The sequence below is a fragment of the Peromyscus leucopus genome, chromosome 15, assembly GCF_004664715.2.
Source record: "Peromyscus leucopus breed LL Stock chromosome 15, UCI_PerLeu_2.1, whole genome shotgun sequence".
Classification (NCBI taxonomy): Eukaryota; Metazoa; Chordata; class Mammalia; order Rodentia; family Cricetidae; genus Peromyscus; species Peromyscus leucopus.
In genome coordinates this window covers 26326149-26345111 of record NC_051076.1, presented here as the reverse complement: position 1 = coordinate 26345111, position 18963 = coordinate 26326149, and the positions used below count along the sequence as shown (strand labels likewise).

At 47.5% G+C, this 18963-nt stretch overlaps 2 protein-coding genes across 3 annotated transcripts in view; one reads left to right on the top strand and one right to left on the bottom strand.

Moving 5' to 3' along the window:
* Positions 1–1969: 1969 nt before the first annotated feature.
* Ncstn (nicastrin) lies at positions 1970–18018 on the bottom strand. Its single transcript, XM_028865583.2, has 17 exons — positions 17873–18018; positions 16445–16549; positions 11825–11948; positions 11330–11451; positions 10779–10924; positions 9115–9265; positions 8697–8806; positions 8337–8489; positions 7669–7773; positions 7466–7543; positions 6027–6199; positions 4735–4837; positions 4530–4625; positions 4154–4241; positions 3760–3914; positions 3265–3477; positions 1970–2678 (listed from the first exon to the last, which is right to left on the bottom strand). Exons 1-17 carry the CDS (start codon positions 17955–17957, stop codon positions 2556–2558), a joined length of 2130 nt encoding a protein of 709 aa, XP_028721416.1. The 5' UTR covers positions 17958–18018; the 3' UTR covers positions 1970–2555.
* The window catches only part of Copa (COPI coat complex subunit alpha), a 48791-nt gene continuing 47700 nt past the window's right edge, over positions 17873–18963 (top strand). The window contains exon 1 of one of the 2 annotated variants that reach the window (XM_028865582.2): positions 17873–18223. In XM_028865582.2, coding sequence (XP_028721415.1) covers positions 18184–18223 — 40 coding nt within the window. In that variant the 5' untranslated portion in view covers positions 17873–18183. The remainder of the gene's footprint in view (positions 18224–18963) is intronic. The other variant, XM_037211226.1, reaches the window with a different exon arrangement.

Below are 18963 nucleotides of genomic sequence, written 5' to 3'. Positions count from 1 at the left end.
ACAGACACACACACACACACAGAGTAGATATTTCTTTCTAGAATGTACCTTTGGACAGCAACCAAGATGTTAACAAGAGAAAACAGTACTCCCCTTTATTCAAATAGACTGGAGAAGACACCAGGTGGAGGAAAGCCTCCCGGTGAGACTTGAGGGACAAGGCGTCACAGTGGGTAGCCAGGCTAGTATCGAGGCACAGGGGACAAAGGAAAACTAAGGGATTACAGGGTATGTGGCCCCTAAGAGGCTGCAGGCCAGATGGTCTTCAGGGCATAAGGGGTAGCTCTTGAGAGGCCAGCACACTGGTCGGAGAGAGGGAGAGTGTCTATGGAGGTCAGTCTCGGTGGGTTCTGCTGTTGCTGGCAGGGGGGGGGGGGGGGGGGGGAAGAGCGGTGCACTATGGAGCAAGGCCGCATGGAAGGCAGAAGATGAGCTGGTAGTCTGTGTTCTTCCCTAAGCACAGGAAACATCTTGTCCTCTTCTTTTTCACCCACCCCAGTCCCTTGACTCGGCCCAAGCCTCTGTTTCTCTACTTAGCCCCCTCTCTGGTACCCAGCCACGTTCCCGCTTCCGGAAGCTGCCAGCAGGATGAGGGAGTTTACCGCTCGGTCCGCTGGGAGACCTGTTGGCCGAGGGAGGCATGGAGCCGGCCCAGCCGAAGGCGGCAGCTGTGCTCGGCTCCCACCAGTGCCAGCACAACACACAGCTCTTCCAGCTCCAACTGGGGGGCTGGCAGGAGAGCAGCAGGGTATATTTCCTATCTCAGAACCCTAGACATGCTTCCCCCAGGGAGCCTGGAGAGAAACCTGGAGACAAATCCTCTCCTCTCAGCAGGATTCTCGAAAAGGTAAACAGCTCGACCGAGGAACAGTTGTTTGAACTGTGAAAACAACCAGTTTTCCATCTCCGCTGGTCTTTAGGCATGTGTGAGCTATAGCCTCCTGGCCAGCGACAAGGAGAGAAAGCCCCCCTTAGGCTTCCACCCCTGCCGGCTGGCTCTCTTCTCCCACCCTCCACTGACTCAGCCACAGCCCACGATCACCTGCAGCTCTGCTCTACACCACTCCACAGTTCTGCCTCCATGAAGACGCAGGGAATTTGTCTCCAAGAGCCGAGGTTCTTTCTGAAGCGGTCCCAAACCACCCATGTGTTGAGCTACAAAAAGTCCACCCTTTGTGGAGGGCCCAAACTCCTTAGCGTGCCATCCAAGAACCTTCTGGTGTGGCCCAGCCTCATCACCTCCTGCTTATTATCCTCATGGTTCACCCACACTGAGTACACTTACCACTTCCCAAACGCGTGCCTTCGCTTGTGTTTCTGCAATGTGGTGAATTCTAAATCCTAACCCACAGCCACTCCCATTCACTGCCCCGAATCCCACCTGCAGCACATCACAGTGCTTCTGTTGATCACACTAAATGTTACATCCGGTTGTAGATCTGTCTTTGTCTCTCACTCCAACCCTGAGCTCCTCAAGGCTAAGGGTTGCATCTGCTTCATCCCTGTACCTGCTCAGAGTGAATAAAATAAGTAGAGCCAGGCGGTGGTGGCGCACACCTTTAATCCCAGCACTAGGGAGGCAGAACTAGGAGGATTTCTGTGAGTTCAAGGCCAGCCTGGTCTACAGATCGAAATCCAGGAAAGGCACCAAAACTACACAGAGAAAGCCTGTCTCAAAAAACCAAAATAAATAAATAAAAAAAATAAAATAAAGTAAGTGAAACTCTGCTAATGCTGTTCTTCTAAGAGAGGCTCCAGGGCTGTCAAAGCCCTTTTTCATCTGTTTGAACAGTATCTGACTTCTGGAGAGCAAGGCAACACACACTGTGTTCTGGTCCAGGGTCACTGAACATCGTGATCTGGGAAGAATACAAAGCAACAAGTACAAACTGTATGGGATAATTTTAATGAAACTTGCTATTTATATATTTACAAAAAAAAAAATAAAAGGAAAAAAACCCCAACAAAAATAGATATTACAGTTTAATAATAAAAGGTACAACTGGGCACTGTGGGCTAGAGGTGGGATACCCACCTAACAGCACGCCCACCCTACCATGTCATCTGGGGGACCCGGAGAAAGGACAGCGAGAGAGAGACAGACACAGCTGGCTCAGCTGGAGGACCCATCCTTCTCCCCAAGGGTTCGAGGCAGTTTGATCCTGATGCTCAGTCCTTCCCATCCTTCTTCCTGGTCCAGTGGTTGGGACAGTGGTGGGGGCAGGGTGACAGTGGGCTCCGAGGGAGGGACAGGGCAGGATGGAAAGACAGAGCTATCCCCGGAAAGGGCAGGCGAGGGTGGGTAACCGGGGCACAAACAGGAGCAGGAAGCTTCTATCGTAACCCTGGTATTGGAGAAGGAGGAACAGGAAAGGGGAGCGGGGAAGGGAGGCAACTTGCCCATTTCCCCCGGTCTCCACTCACAGTTCCAGTCCGTGTGTCAACCCCAGTCTAAGACAGACCCAGAGACAGTCCAGTGACAAATTAGTGGTTTGTTCCCAGCGGAACAACTGATCTAGGAAGTCCACAGCTGGCGGGGAGAGCTGCAGTCCTCTTCAGTAAGACACGGCTCCTGGCTCTCTGGGAGCCACGAAGAGGACGTCGGCTTTGGCGTTGATGCAGTATGTGACGATGAGGGAGAAGACGAGGATGCTGAAGCCCACGATCAGGGTGATAAACTGCAAGGGTGAAGGTATGAGCAGGAAAGAATAGAGGTCTCAGGTGCCACCCCTGTCTTAGGTAACTCGGGAAGAAACAACATCAGAATTCAAGCAGTAGACTCAAGTACCAAGAACAAGCAACAGCCATGGGAAGCATCTTCCCAGTGAACAGACCGGGCTCTCCTTAGGCGAAAAGAGCAGTGTCTGTGTCCTCTGTTTACGAGATCTGAAGGTAGGCAGGACCCACGGTGTTGGGCCTCTGGCATTATACTTATGCTCATGACTTACTTATAACAGGAGCTCAATAACCAGCTGACTGACTCCTCCCAGCCCTGCCATAAAGCAGATGCTAGGCGCAGTGGGAGGTACAGCTCTCAGATCCAAACAGGGCTCTTCCGAGTAAGTACGCACTCCAACTATCAGTGCGGAGAGGCCTCCTGATGGGAGGCAATGGCAGCCCAGCCACAGATGTGCGCTGGTTTTGCTCTAACTCTGGGACAAATGAGAAACAACAGAAAGGAACCTAACAGGACTGAGACAAGAGGTAGTGAAAAGACCCCAGCGGAACTCGACCTCCGCCCCCCCACCTCCAGCCCAGTCTCACCTCAAGTTCTTTGCTGGCAATTAGGAATATCCGCGCTTGGATGTCTTTCCAGCGGCTCTCGGACCACGTCGAGTATTCTGTGGAGCCCCACTGACTCAGTTCAAAGGCAGGGGACAAGGCCCTGGCCAGTCGTACTGTGGAGCGCACACACCGGGGGAGCCGCTCTGTCTTGTTGGAATTCAAAGGGCCCTGTACCCATGAGTAGTCATACAGCTGCACAAGAAGACAGGTCACAGCACAGGGCTGAGGTGACATTCTTCTCACTTGCTCCCTGTGCCCCTATGAGCACTACATTCCGACCAACTCCACCACCTAGCTGACCCTTCACCCCACAGGTGGCCTCATTTCACCCAGGCTACTGCTTCCTCAAGGCGCAGGTTCGTAGGGCCGTCTCCCTCTCCCTTGCCACGCCAATCCCCACATCTGCCCAGCAGATCTCCAACCCTTTCGAGGGAAAGAGGCCCCAGGACACCTCCGACACCCACCGCCACTCACATCCTTGCTTTCATTTGGGACTTTACTTGGATCCTGGCACTGCTCTCGGGTGAGGTCGGTCACCGTGCCCGTCAGGTTTGCCAAGGCGTACTGCACAACGTGGGTCGCGTTGGTAGGGCTGGAGACAGCGATGTAATGTTGAAGAGGCCCGTCATCTGATGGCAGGCCAAAGGGAAAGGAAGACATGGAAGGTGAGGTCAAGGTAGGCAGAGATGGGCAGGGGCCAGCAGGGAGCAGGTTCACAGAAAAGGACCCAATAAACATCAAGAAAGGCAAACAGGGAGAAAGAAAGCAGAGAGGGGGAAAAAAAAGAGTAAAGATTAAACCAAAAGGATGCCTTTTTCTCTATGCACTGTGTCAGGTAGGGATGCTTCTTCTCACAGCAGATGCTTACCCAAATAGGACCTGAGGTCCTGTCTGAGGATAGACTGAAACCATGAGTTGTTGGATCTAACCAGGAACCCATAGAGCAGACGTGTTACCTAGGGTTGGGACACCGAGAAGAAAAAAGGCTGTGACTTGCAGCAAGACCAGGAAAACAATGAGCAGAGATGAGTTGTAAGATAGGAACTCTACCCGGGCTGGGAGACAGTGGCCAATTCACAAGGATGCAGATGAAGCCCATTCAAGAACTCTCAAGGGTATCATCCTTGCAGGCATGAACAGGCATGCTAAATTCCAAAGTTTAGAAAGTTGACGAGGACCACAGAGAAGGGGGACAGCCTGTGTTAACAGAAACTAAAGGACCAGGGGGGCCCATCTTTTCTTACTGTTTGGGGATCAGCCTGAATCGAATCAATGGAGTTGGTTCCTCCTGCAAGCTCATACAATGCACGTGCCAGCACTGTGGCCACGTTCGCCAGCGCCTGCAGCAGGGGAGGAGAAGGGCCGGATGGCTCACCTGTCTCCCAGGGCTTCACTTGTAGCATTTCTGCTGTATTTCCCATGCTCCCACCCAGCCCAGGTCAGTGCTACCTTGGCGGTGTCTGTCACAAAGTTCAGATCCTCTTCTGGGCTCTGCCACTCAGGATAGGTCACGTTAATGTTCTCAGCGGTGTCGTAAATGCTCTGGTAATACCTGCCAGGAAAGTCAGCATGAGCCCTGGCTAGATGAAGGCAGGTCCTCGCGCCTTTCTCACCTAAATGCCCTCCTGGGGGAACTTGCTATCTCATTTTTCATCATCCAGTGGGAAAAGGAGAGGGAAAAGTAGGCTCCATTATTAAAGACTACTAGAAATGAGGAAGTAGGAATGACGCTGGGGTAAAGAAATTTGAATCCTCTGCTGCTGGACAAAGTATAAAAAGCAAGCCAGCCCTACGCACTGGACACACAGGAGGCTGGCTGGTTTTTCAGAGACTAGCGCCCTGCATAAGTGTTCTCACGAACGCTCACAGTGACAGAGGGAGGCTGTGGGCGCCAAGATCAGGTGTGCTCACAGACAGATACAGACATTGGATCGGGTCACTGTGATTGTCCCCGTGAGCTCCAAGGAAACAGATTTTAAAGAGCACCCTTATCCTTCCTACTCAAATGCCCCTTATGCAGGAATAAATTGTTGCCCCATACAGAGCCAAGTCAACCACATAATCAAGTGAATTATCTCTTACCCCAAAGTACCCACACCCACTCCACACACACAAAAGGATTTAGAAAGCTGACAGTAATCTAGAACCGTCACCCCCATGAGTGAGTGAGAAAGGATCTTTGCTAGGGTCAGAGAATCAAAGTATAAGCATTTTTATTTAAAAGCTCATTTGGCCCCAAGTAGGCTAGAGAGAGAGAGCCACCTAGCCTGAGTGAGAATCCTGTTACCCTGGCCTCAAGTTAGGAGCAGCGTGAAGGCCTCCAGAGCCAGGAGAAAGGTAACTGGTGCCTTCTTATCCTCAGAGTCCCCTGGCACACTCAGCCACGTGCACCTACCACATGGTGAGAACATGTTACATTTCAGACTAAGAACACTGCTTGTGGACCCCAGACAGAAGCACTCTTGTCCTCCAGCCAAGGGACTCCCTTCCATCTCCCTCGGTGGCCCCTTGGGAACCTGGGAGAAGTGGAGCTCCGGCAGAGGATGGCTGCATACGGAGTGCTAAGGGTTAAGGAGCAGCGTTCCAGGCCTCCCTGAATGGCTACTGGACGAAGAATCCAAACTTCCTGGAGTTCTTGGAGGAAGTGTATGGGGTGGGAGAAGACAGCAATCTTCCTCCCAGACTACAGAACAGACTGCCTCTGAAAACGAAGACGGTATGGGTAGGGTCAGGGGACTTACCGATTATGGAAGGAACCAGAATGGTCAGCCAGAACTACACCAGAGATGTTTCGAGCCCGAAGAAACCGCTGTAGAGACGATGGAGGAAGGGCCTGTGACTGATTCTGTCTCCTGAGGACGACTTCGGGGACACCGGCACCACTCTTCTCCAGAGTGACCAGAAGGTCCTCCACCTGAGCAAGGAACGGAAGCAGACTGCTGGGAGCGGGAGGGGGTGGGAGGGATCTCTCAGCCTACGCTCTCCTAGATAGAGTCTTCAAACACTCTGGAACCAAGACTGAATTTCCTACAGTTCCCATGGTTCTTTCCACAGTTAGGAAATGAGAGCGCAAAGAGGCCTGGTTTTTCCACATTTACAGGTGAGTTCTGTCCTCGGGACTCCGCCTTACTCTCAGTGGGTGTTTCATGTATCATCTGTTGTGCAGAATTGGAGAGGCCAATCAACAACAGAATGCCAACTATGTAAGCCATTCTCTAAGTGCTGCAGGACCAAAGCAGGGACAGCAGAGGCTGCCGGAGTGGCAGCAAGAGCGCTCCAAAGAGAAAAGCAGGCATACAGCTGCACTGGGTAGGGAGGAAGAGCCATGACTTAGCTTGAAGGAAGAGGTGGGCCGAGGCAGAGAGATTAAGAGCACTTGTTGCTTTTGCAGAGGACCCAGGCTTGATCCTCAGTACCAACATGGTGGTTCATAACCATCTGTAATTCCAGTGCTAGGGGATCTGCCCTCTTCTGACCACCCTGGGCACCAGACACGCATATGGTGCATTATGGTGCAGGCAAACACTCATACATATAAAATAAAATAGATCTATGTCTGCGCTCCTCTTCCCCCAATAAAGTGGAGGGAAAATTGGGCAGGAGCCTAATGCAGGTGGGACTCCAGCAGGTAGCCTTGACAACTGGGTCCATAGGACAGCAAGACTAGAACAGAAGGAGCAAGTCACACCTTTAATCCCAGCACTTGGAAGGCAGGGGCAGACAAATCTCTGAGTTCAAGACCAGCCTGGTCTACAGAGTAAGTTCCAGGATAGCCAAGACTACCCTGTCTTGAAAAACAACAACAACGAGAGAGAGAGAGACAGAGAGAGAGAGAGAGAGAGAGAGAGAGAGAGAGAGAGAGAGAGAGAGAGAGAGAGAAAGAAAGAAGAGGAAGAGGAAGAGGAAGAGGAAGAGGAAGAGGAAGAGGAAGAAGAAGAAGAAGAAGAAGAAGAAGAAGAAGAAGAAGAAGAAGAAGAAGAAGAAGAAGAAGAAGAAGAAGAAGAAGAAAGAAGGGTCACTCACTTGTCAGAAGTGATAGTATTTAGGTGCTGAATGATCACAGAGAACTACCTATTCTAGGGAACCAATGACATACCACCATGTTTATGATTCTTTTCACAAAGCAGTGGTGTTCATCTTTAGCCAATACCTAAGTTTATCCTTTCTCTTGTTGGGTTACCTGGTTCTTCACAGATTCGTTTTTCTGAGACATGGGATCTGTGTGCATCCAGAGATCTAGTGAAGTTCTTAAGGCCACCTGGGAAGGATGAAGAGCAACATGCATGATCTGTCTCTTGCCGTGACCTGTGTCTGGGAGATGGGCAGTGTCTGCAGAACAGGGTGCTTAAGTTCGAGGAAGAGGTTGAGGATAGAGGCTCACACCTGTCCCAGCTCCACAAATGAATCAATGTTCTCTAGCCGCACCGGAAACTTGCCGTTCTCCATGTCGTAGACCATCCTTGAGCTGCCAATGTAGTCAAAAGTTTCCTGAGGGGTGGAGACAGGAGAGATTCCCAAGGGATAGGGCAGTCGGAGGTCAACAAAGCGGGTTGCTTTCTTGGGTCATCTCAGCCAATAGTCATCTTACAGTCATGTGATCTACCACCCCCAACAACGTCCCAGCTGCCTCTCACATGCATGCATCATGGGATTTTTTTTTTTTTTTTTTTTTTTTTTTTGAGCCTAGAAGAGGGGAAAGCAGCCTTTGTAAAGGCTCAACGCGAACACCAGCTGGTACACGGTTGCTTCTTGATTCTCCTCTGTCGCCCCAGCTCTGGCTGCTATCACCTTACACTTCAGCCAGGCTGTAGCGCCACAGGGATTGGGACAGTACACACAAGAGGAAGCCTCACACAGATTTTGTTAATAGGAGGAGGAAGGGGAGACACATCAATTCAGGAAATACAAGCTTCCTAAAACAGAGAACTCCAAGGGGGAAACAGAGAGACCCATGCAGAAACCGGTTAACAGCTCAGGTCAATAATTCCTCTCCCACCATGACCATCCCCTTCCTCCTTGCCATCTTGCCCTAGGGGAAAGGCCCCCCTTACCCCCTGGAAGAAGACGAACATCACATTGCGGGGTAGGCTGGCCACATCAGGTGCCTTGTGCAAAGCTTCAGCTGCAGCCAGCTGCGTGACAAAAGAGGCTACAGCACTTTCTGCCCCCGGGGCCACATTCCAGAAGAAGGACCGGCTATCCAGCTGGAAGAGCAGAAGACAAGATAGGGGGGTGTGCTTTAGAACTGGACCAACAGAGCCACGCCCAAGCTCCTTCTCTTTGGGGTAAGTACTGGAGCTAAGGAGTCCAACAGCCCAGCTCCCTCTCCATTCAAGGCCCCCCAATGTCTTCACTCTGAAATCAGACATATCTACAGAGCCCTGCCCATGCCGCACAGGGGCAACACTCACCCGGGTGGCAGCAACCACCACCCTGTCATCGGGTTCTAATGCCCCAGATGTATTTATAGGCTTAAGCATGCTCCAGACGTTGTAGTCAGATAAGGGGTCACAGACGATTTCTGAGTAAGACACAAACAGTGAGAGATCATTAGGACTAAGGGAGAGGGTAGTTGTAGAGAAGGCCTTCAAGACTGTTTAGACTCAGTCCCCAAGAACTCCAAGGACTCCATTCTCCACCTTCAAGAGCTCTAGCTCTGGCTCTCTGCCACCGTCCATTTCAGGTGCAGGCTGCCATCTCTTCCAAGTTCTCCCGTGCAGTGCCTGCTGCCCGGGCCCATTCTTCCCTGGATGATCTCACCAACCTCCCCGGCTGGGTCCACTGCCCTCACCCCAGTCGGCCTGCACGGCTCGGCTCAGCTCTGCCTACCTGGGTTGATGCTGAAGGTGCTCTGGATGAAGCTGCGCCGCATGCAGGTGGCGGTGCTGATGACGGCGTGCATGTGTGAGAAGAGCTGCATCGCGCACAGCGGGAAGCTCGGGGCAGAGCCGTTCTGACCCAGGTTGTGGTCTTGATAGCACTGGAGAGGAGATGGACCCCACTGAGACAGCTAGCTGTGGACGCCCTCTCTCGCTTTCCAGGAAGAGGAAGGCCCAGCTCCATTCTTAAGCCACTCCCATTTTGGGAGACATAAGTCCCCAAGCTACAGGTGTCCTGGGATGACCGTATAAGGTCAAAGAGAAAAATTCCTCAATCAGTACAAACAGCATGGACTCAACAGATTGGTTGGAGCAGATGAACTTATCCGATTCTAACTGGTGTGGTCCAAGCGTCAGTCACCAAAGGGTCTTGCTACAGTTTACAAGGGCCCCAAACTCATAATCCCGTATTGGCTTCCCCAGCACTGACAGTACAGATGTGTGCTACCATGCCGGGCTCCGGCCACTGTTTTTAGTGTGACCTGATATGAGGAGCACTGGCTATAAATAAAGAATAAAAGTTCATGGTCAGTGACTCATTTTGTCATTCTAAAGACAAATCTCTTGACTTAAAATGAAGATGCTAGACTAGACAGACCTATTAGAGCTGTATACAACTGATCTAAGACGGCTCAGTGGGTAAGAGTGTTTGCTGTGTAAACTCAAAGAGCTGTGTTCCAAACATGGCACCCATGTAAAAAGCTGGACATGGCCGAGCATGCACCTGTAACCCGTGATGCTGGGAGGAAAGCCAAGAGAATTGCAGGTGCTTGCTGGCTGCCAGCCTAAGTTCAGGTTTCCTGTCTCAAGGGAGCAAGGTGGAGAGTGATAGGGCAGGATATCGAATGTCTTCCTCTGGCCTTTACATTATATTCTCATTTATACATATGTGCATATATACATATCACACACACAGAAAGAACCTCAGGGATTTACTGAATTCAATCTCTCAACTCCTAGCCCAGTGCTCTCTCTTTGTGTTTTTGTTTTGTTCTGTATCAGCTAAGGTCTCACTGTATTGGTCAGGTTGCCTATTCTAGCCTGTGCCTGGGATTAAGCATGAGGCATCACACCTGGTCCAATGTTCTTTTTATGTAGACCTGGCTGTCCTGGAATAGCTATGTAGACCAGACTGGCTTTGAACTCAGAGATCTGTCTGCCTCTGCCTGGGATTAGAGTGTTGGGATTAAAGGCATGTGCTACCACTGCCAGCTTTTTATCTGGTTCTTAACTGTGACTGAACACCTTGCTTCATATTCTTCTTCCATGTACTTCTGTCCAGTCTAAAAGCTTTCATTGCTATAATATCAGACAGAAAGCAATGGCAGAGGGAAATGTCAAGACACTAAACAATAAACGTTTTAGTTCTTGTTCTGTTTGTGAGACAGGGGCTTCCTATGTAGCCCTGGCTGGTCTGGAACTTGCTATGTGTCTGCCTCCTGAATGCTGGGAGTCAGGCATGCACCATCACACTTGACCAAACTCCTTGGTTGTTGCTCTGAGGAGCCATCTTTCGAGGTGCGCACTAGCAGAACAAGCCTCCCTCCAAACAGGACAGGAACGTGAAAACAATCCTGTCTCATTGGAATTGCCAGAAGCTGGCAGAGTCAGTACCTGCTTGATGACCTTGGTTTCATTCTCATCTTCGAGAAGAAAGATGGGAAAACTAAAGTCTTCATAAGCCAAGCCATTGCCCAGTTCATTCCACAGTGTTTGTTTGCAGTGAGCAAACTCTGCCCCGTAGGAGTTGGAGTAAATACCTGAAGGAAGGAAGCAGGGAGGGGTGTAGGGAACAGTTTATTGAGGCACCAAGTATGGAGGGACCAGGAGAAGTATGAAGGGTAGGATGTCAGAGGCAGGGGCTGAGGGTACAGAAGGAGGCAATGACTCTAAGAGGCAGCCATCAGTCATTCACCAGCCCCACTAGAATAGAAACCGGTATCAGGGAACCCTAGGCTGGCAGATTAGGTACCTGAGCATGTGACAAGAAGGAATGGTGGAAGAGGAAAAGAAGATGAAGGGGGGTGGGGATGGAGGGTGGGGAGTGGGGACGAGTCAGTTGTACACAGTCTACAGACATATGCCCCCTGCCCCTGACACCTGACAGTGGTGCAACAATGAGCTTTGTACAATAGAAGGTTCTCGTGATCTTTTGAGGCCCTTACCGAACCCATCATTTGGGCACTGCACACTAGGAGAGAAACCTGAAGTCGAATTGGGCTTGTCTAGAGTCACTGCAAGACCAGCAATTCTGCTGGTTCTCCCCTTCAGCTTTTCCATTACATCCCTGGAACAGAGAAGGACATGAAAAAAGACAGGAAGGTATCAGACAGATTAATACTCGGGGTGGAAACAAGTAGAGAATTAGGGACTCAGAACTACCAACTTACTTCTTTTCTTTCAGGGCTTAACTTCTGAGTCTGGACTATGGTCCAGCCTGAGATCAGGGTTTCATCTACCTTGTCCCTGAGTGATTTTGGACACACACACACCCCCTTCTTCCCTGAAGAAGGTCTAATTTTGGGATCAATAAGATGATTCCTTTTAATGTTGTTTCCTCTTCTGATTCCTATCCCACACCAGACTAGAGCAACATCAGTACAAGGAGCAAATCTTCCTTTCTCTACATATAGTCCCTGGAAGACACATACAGTTCTCACCTGATGAAGAGCTTGCCCTCCAGTAGAACCATGTAAGGGGGGTTGGGCCCATCCGTCAATACCCACTGCAGATCCTCTTCTTTCTCCACTACGTGGATAACCCCTGTATCCCCACTAATTGAAGCTGCCGGGACAGAATGGGTCTAATTAAAGCTCTCACAGTTGATAATTCTGCAGATTTTTTTTTTTTTTAAAACAGGATCTTACTATGTAACCCTGGCTGACCTGAACTGACTGTGTAGATCAGGCTGGCCTTGAATTTGCAGTGATCCTCCTGCCTCTGCTTTCCAAGTGCTGTGATTCAAGGCCACCACATCCAGCTTCTGCAGATCTTTTATCTCTAAGGACGTCACAAAATATTAGGGTAAACACCGCCACTTCTAGACTTGAAGAGCTGAATGACCCCAGCTCCGTTTGAAGGAGTAAAAGGAGAATAAAAGCCCAGGAGGACTCATTAGAAGTCTTGTGGAAGTTGCTTTTTTAAAGCTTGACCTTGGGTCATTAGGACTGTACAGCGGGCACTTTACCCTGAGTCCTCTTGCTGGCCTTTACAGCCTTTTCATTAGCTGCTGGAGAGGCTCTGAAATTGTCACTTTCTTTGTGCCCAATTCCAACAACCTCACTTAACCATATATACAAGATTCTAGAACACTAGACATCCACATTTCAAAATCTGATTTTTCCTCCAGAAAATGCCACTCTCCATTTCCAGCTCCAACTTCTAGCTTTGGTCTTCCTTTGAAAAGACACAGATTCCGCGACCTCAATAGCCTTCTTGGGTCACCATTCTCCAGCCTCCTTTGGGAATGTCTTTATTTGCTCCTAGCCAGTTTTAGGTGATTTTAATCTAGAACTCTGAGCTCTCTAGAGCAGAACCTCCCAACTGATAGGCCTGGAATGGACTGAAGACATGCTGATAATCACTGGACTCCTTCCTGGGAATCTAGGATCTCAAAAGACCCTCAAGGGTAGACTCCTTGTTTACCCAAGATGACCTATGAATAATAAATATTTCTATGCATCTCATGATGTGACAAAGACCAGAAGTACTGCTTTAGAGGATGGATGATCCACAGACCAGGATATTTACAATTTGACATGATATCCTGAGTCTCTAGGGATCTATGTGGAGACATCCTAGGGAAGACTGGATGTGCTATTCAAGAGTTACTTTAGACCTGTTACTCAGCACAACTGTGGAGTACAATTAGAACGAAAGTATTCTCTGCTTTGCTTTTTAGGACTGAGTCAGAGGCCTTGTGGACAATACTCACACTACCAATGAGCTGTACTCCCAGCCACTGGAATTTCAGATATAAATGCCTAGGCCTTCTCTCAGTGGGACCTGGATATATGTATTTGCTGAAATTACCATATGTAATTAATTCTACGCTTCTAGACCACAGCATTGAAACAGACTTGCAAACTGGCAGAAGATTGAAAACCATCAAGTACTTCCCAATTGCTAACCAAACAGAATGCTTCTCTCAGGACATCTAATAAAAAGGAAGAGTCTACAACATTTGCCTATGGCTTATATATAGTAAACACTTCACAGGATCACGTCCACAACAATGATAAAACATGGAAGAATAGCAGAGTTGGGGGCAGCCTCAGGTAAGCTCCAGATACTAACGAAGGTTTTAAGTAAAACAAGAGAAAGAAGAAAATAGTACTTGCTAAAGCTCTTAAAACACAAGAAAAAGAAAAGCTAGTGTAGTAAATTGAAAATAAATACATAAAGGTAACTTCAGCTCAAGGGAGGACAGGGAAGAGACAACTGTGCATTCTGGACTAAAGAAACCTGGATTCCCATCTGGGTCCTAACTGGTGATCGCATAGTTTTAAGTAACGTGTTTGCTTCTCTGGATCTTCAGTAAGGGACAGTTTTCTTATCCCTATTCATCTTCTACAGTGGGGATAGAGGGCAAACAAAGTTACAGGTAGCTCTCTTTGAGCACTTTAAGGATCCAATAGAAGTAGGTCATGATAATCAGAAAATCAAATCTGGAGCTCAAATCTTCTCCTCAGTTTCATTATGCTCCCAACCCTAATTAAAAAGGGCGTTGCCTGTGAAGGAATGGACAGATGTGATGAAGCAAGACTCAGGAATAAGTAGGTTGAAAAGGAAACAAGATCCTAATGAGGAAATGGCCAGAGTCCAGCCCCTCCCTCTTCTCTCTGCACTGGCTGTGGCTTTATCTCCGGAGGCTACTGCTTTGTTTCCCACAGGGCTGCCTGAAGAATATGCAATGCAATGACTCATCTCCAAAGCAGAGTTTTTAGAGCCCAGCTTCAGCAGGATGGGGTCCTTGCAGTCAGGGTCGATCATGTCCAGCAGTCTGACCTCAGTCTACCCTGGACCTAGTTCTCCTTCATCCACAACTCAGATGAGAAACTAAATCCAACAAAAACCTTAAGACTGTCTATAACTAATGAATCTACTAGCAGTGTTTCTTGTATGGGGGACATGGGACAATTAGCTCATGGAAGTACAGGTAGAAAAGTATTAACTAACCCTGAGCAAATTTCTTACTTTCCAGTAACTGAGTTTCTTCTTACCAAGATGGAAGGTTTCCGGCAACCACATAATACTGTTTGGTACTTAATTCCACATCAACAACAGACATTTATTTGAAAAGTGTTTGAAGCAGGAAATGGAGGACCATGCCTACATTTGCAGCATTAGGAGGCCTGAGGCAAGAAGATCACAAGTTCAAGACCAGCCTGGGCTATATAATAAAATTCTGTCTTAAAAAATGGGAGAAAAAAAAAAAAAAGATACTTTGACTTACAGCTTTGTGTATCACTATTCTAGACATTATTAAAAGGATAAGCTAAAATTCAGAAATAATCGATTTGATGATAAAGCCAAGATCAGACCCTGTTTATCTACAAAACTATATCCTGACAGAGCTACCGTTCATGGAAGACTAAAATCTGATGATAATAGATAGCTTAAGCAGAAAATAGGCTGTGATTTTTATTTTATTTTTTTAATATGTGTAGTACCCAGAGATTGAACTCAGGGGCTTGTGCATATTAGGCAAGTGCTCTACCACTGAGTTACACTCCCAGCAATTTATACAGTGTTGAGGACAGTAGTGTTGTCACGGAATTCTGTTTTGGAACACATTTACAAAGCACAAGGGTAAGTCCAAATATTTCCCTTATTTCTCTTACAACTATTTGGTGGATGAGATGGGCAATGGGGTCTCCAGCTCAGGCTGGCTTTGGCACCCTACTTCCTGGGTGTTGTGATTATAGCAGTGCCACTATATGTAATTCATATGGTGTTAGGGACTAAAACCAGGACTTTCTATTTGCTAGGAAAGCACTCTACCAACTACTTACATCTCCAGCCCCTATTTGGCATTATGTGTATGTGTGTGCACATCCTATGTGCAAATGCCTGATAGAAGACGTCAGCTATCTGTCCTTGTCTTCTCTTGTTTGAGACAGGATCTCTTTGCTGTATTTTTGCTGTACACAACAGACTAGCTGGCCTGTGAGTTTCCATGGATTCTACTGTCTCTCTATAGGAGTGCTAGGATTATAAGCAGACACATTATGCCTCTAGCTTTTTTAAAAAAATGTGGGTTCTAGAGTTCAAATTCAGATTGTCATGCATGCCCAAGAGCTTTTTTACCCACGGAGCCAAGTCCCTAACCCTTAGTTGTCATAAATAAACACATCATACATACATACATACTTACATATATATACACATAAATTTTTTAAATTATTTATATGTGAGTGTTTTGCCTGCATGTATGTATGTGCACTCACATGTGTGCTCAGTGCCAGCAGAGGCTAGAAGCATCATCACATCTTTTAGAACTGGAGTAATGGATGGCTGAGAGCCACCACAGAGGCGCTGGGAACCAAAAATCAGCCCTCTGCAACAAGCTCTTAATCACTGAACCATCTCTCCAGGCCCCTGCTTAGCATTTTTAATGCCTTTTCTTCAACTAGTATACTGCCCTTGAAGAAGCTGGTTTTGGGGGTTGGGGATACTACCTTGAGGGTAGGGATTCAATCAACAGCATCACAAAATAACATCAGAAAGCTCAGACAAGTAGTGGTACATGTTTGCAATCCCAGAACTCAGCAGAAGGCTACAGCCAGACTGGGTTACACAGCAAGATTCTGCTCAAATGAAAAAAAGAAAAAAAAAAAAAAAAAAGGCTATTTTGGTTCAAAAAAGATCATTCAAAGTGCCAGAGTGATGATTACATTCCATAGAATATGGGGTTTCTTTTTCCTTAGAGAACTGTAAGGTAAGACAGTTAAGAGCCCCACCAGGGTTCAAATCCTAGCATGGTTTCTTACTATCATGATGATGCTGGGGAAATTAAGCAATTTCTCTAAGTTTTAGTTCCATCGTTTGTACAATGTTAATAACAAGGATTGTTGCAGAGGTAAAAATAAAGTGTACATATTACTAAATTTAAGCTCTTATTAATTATCTTGCCTGGTTTGGCAGATGATAATCATCACCTATACACAAACTCTGATTTGAACACCAAGATTCCTAAGCAGGACATGAGTAGTTGTGAGTATCCAGGATACAGATTGAATTATTAATGGCCACAAATACAAATCACAATTTCAACTTACACTGGCAGCCGATCTGATGAGTGGCATTGAGCAGGCGTACACAAGGAGCGGTTTTATTTAAGGGGATGTAGATTTTCCTCTCCACTGAGTTTCCCCCACACAATCCTGATCAGAAGATAAAAAGTATTAGGAAAAAGTGAAGGACACTTGGTATTAGCCTCTATCATCATTAGCTTGATTCATGGTTTAGGTAAATCATTCACTATCATATTTTCTAGCATGGGATTAATGATCATTGTTTTCACTTCCTGGTCACATTATTGGAACATAAGTGTTGCATAAAAGTACCTAGCTATGTATCTTAGGAAGTTATTAAACTCCATGAAAATCAATTAACAATAAATCTAAAAACTGATTTTTCAAAAGAAAAGTCTTTGACTTTAGATGTGTCTGCGTCTAGTTGCATGGGTAACCACTTCTGCTTTTCTATCTTGTATGTATATTACTAATTAGTTAGCAAAAGACCTCTGGTCTAAGAATATAGATTAACCAAACAAAGAAAAGCATTCAACAACAAAACCCAGCTAAAAATCTGAACAGACCTAGGAGAAACCTTACGCCACACATCTGTTCGGTTTATCAAACATCAGATCATTTGTGTGCACACCTAGAGTATGGGGAAGCTACTGTTTCTTCCTTGAAGATGGTCAAAATCAATGTTAATGTAGGGGGAGAGATAGTCATGGTTATAGACAGGAATGTTTGCATGTTAGGGCTTAACTAGAAAGCCATATATATGTAAGAAAACATTTATAGCTTTACTCAATTCTTAGTTGAACACAGTATAAAGAATTACAGATGTTAGTGATTGTAATTCATAATTGCAAAATCACTAAACATTATATTGAAAAATGAAAATATGCATATACATTAAACGTCTAAAATTCCTTGAATCGTTACCTTCCCCTTAACAGTTTAAACCAGCCAAGCCCACGTTAGCCTCACTTTAGTAAGTAAAGAAAATAAGGAACACACATTTAGTATAGAACCACCAACAGGAGGAAATGAGGGCTCTCATTTTTTTTTCAGTGTTGCAAAAGCGCCCACAAAACAAGACTTATGGTCTCAAAAATACTAAACCAGAGAAAGGAGGCTGAGCTTTTTACACCTGTTCCTTTTGAATGTGGGTGGGGTGCGGTGGCTGGGGCTTTAAAGAAAACGAAGCATGCTAATAAGGTAGAAAAGAATCAGGTTGGAAACCCAGAAAAAGGTTGGAGACAACTAAGCGAAACGACGTGCCTCGGGAGATAAGAAATGAAGGTTCAGGCAAAGGGGGAACTTATGTCATGGGAACGAAAGACAAGATGGATTTACAGGGCGGGGGGACAGAGGGGCAATGGGAACCAGAAGGGCAACGCCTGCACTTGCGATGGGCCGATCCGGACAGTTCTCCTTACAGAGCGGAGCTCCGGGGTGGGGTGACCTCACCTGCCAGGATCACGGAAAAAGACAGAAGGAGAAGAAGACCCCGACTTCCTGGGTCAGGCCCAGAGCCGCCCCTAGTCGTAGCCATCTTGCCTCTCCGCTGGGCGGAAGCCTCGGGTCCCTTCCAGTCTCGTATCGGCCTCTCTAGGCTTCCGCCGGCACCGTCTCTGTGGTCCAGCGCTGCAAAGACCGGAAGTTAGTGTGTGAGGAGCTTCCGGGAGCCACGGCCTCCGGTAGCTGACGTGGAGCCTTTGGGAGGGCAACCGGGAGCAGCGGGACCGGGTTATCGGACCTGGGAGCCGGAGGCCTGAAGGATGCTAACCAAATTCGAGACCAAGAGCGCGCGGGTCAAAGGTAGTGAAGAGGAAGAAAAGGGGAAGAACGGAGGGTGGGTGTTAGGGCGGTGCTGCCACTAGGGAAGAGAGAATGGGCGGACTCGCCGCCCGAATTGGGCCCCCTCGAACCAAGAGGAACCCCGAGGGAGGCGGGTTAGGTAGGGCTAGTGCAGTCTCTGCAGTCTGCGCTTCTTAGTGAGGGCCGGGACTTGGATTCACTCGTGAAATGGTTCCTGCATTGTGGGAGATCCTTGAGGCCCCGCTTTCTCTTTCCATCCCCCTCTTCTAGGGGCCGTGCGCCGGCTTTTATTCTCTCTGTTCTGAAGGCCTTGTGCCTTTACGCTTTTTGATGGCCGTGTTATATGGAGTACCTCTGGGGATTGGTTCTCAGCCTCTGTCACTGTCGCTTTTTTTTTTTTTTTTTTTTTTTTTTTTTTTTTTTTTTTTATTTTGGGTCAGGCACTGGCTACTCCATTAGCCAGGCTGCACCACCTCAATGTCGAGTGCTAACGTTGGAGTTTATTGCGTATGTGCCTGCAGCCCTATAAAGTCCTGAGACTGTTAAGATTGTTCGATGAAATACAAGATTTGAATGTCAGCTAAACAGTTTTTTTGGTAATAATTTTTGAAGGACAAAGGCTTGAGATCACGTGCTTTCAGAATATTGAAATTAGAAAAGCAGAGAATTAAGTCTACGGGAATCTGGTTAAAAATATATCTGGAATATTTCCTAAAATGCATTATAGTGACGTGGTTTGG

Coding starts and splice junctions, on each gene's coding strand:
- Ncstn (XM_028865583.2), bottom strand. CDS start 17,957: ATGGCTACGACTAGGGGCGGCTCTGGGCCTGACCCAGGAAGTCGGGGT. Junction 8,807..9,114: donor CACCTTCAGCATCAACCCAG/GTAGGCAGAGCT, acceptor TGTCTTACTCAG/AAATCGTCTGTGACCCCTTA. Junction 7,774..8,336: donor TGTTCGTCTTCTTCCAGGGG/GTAAGGGGGGCC, acceptor TCCACCCCTCAG/GAAACTTTTGACTACATTGG.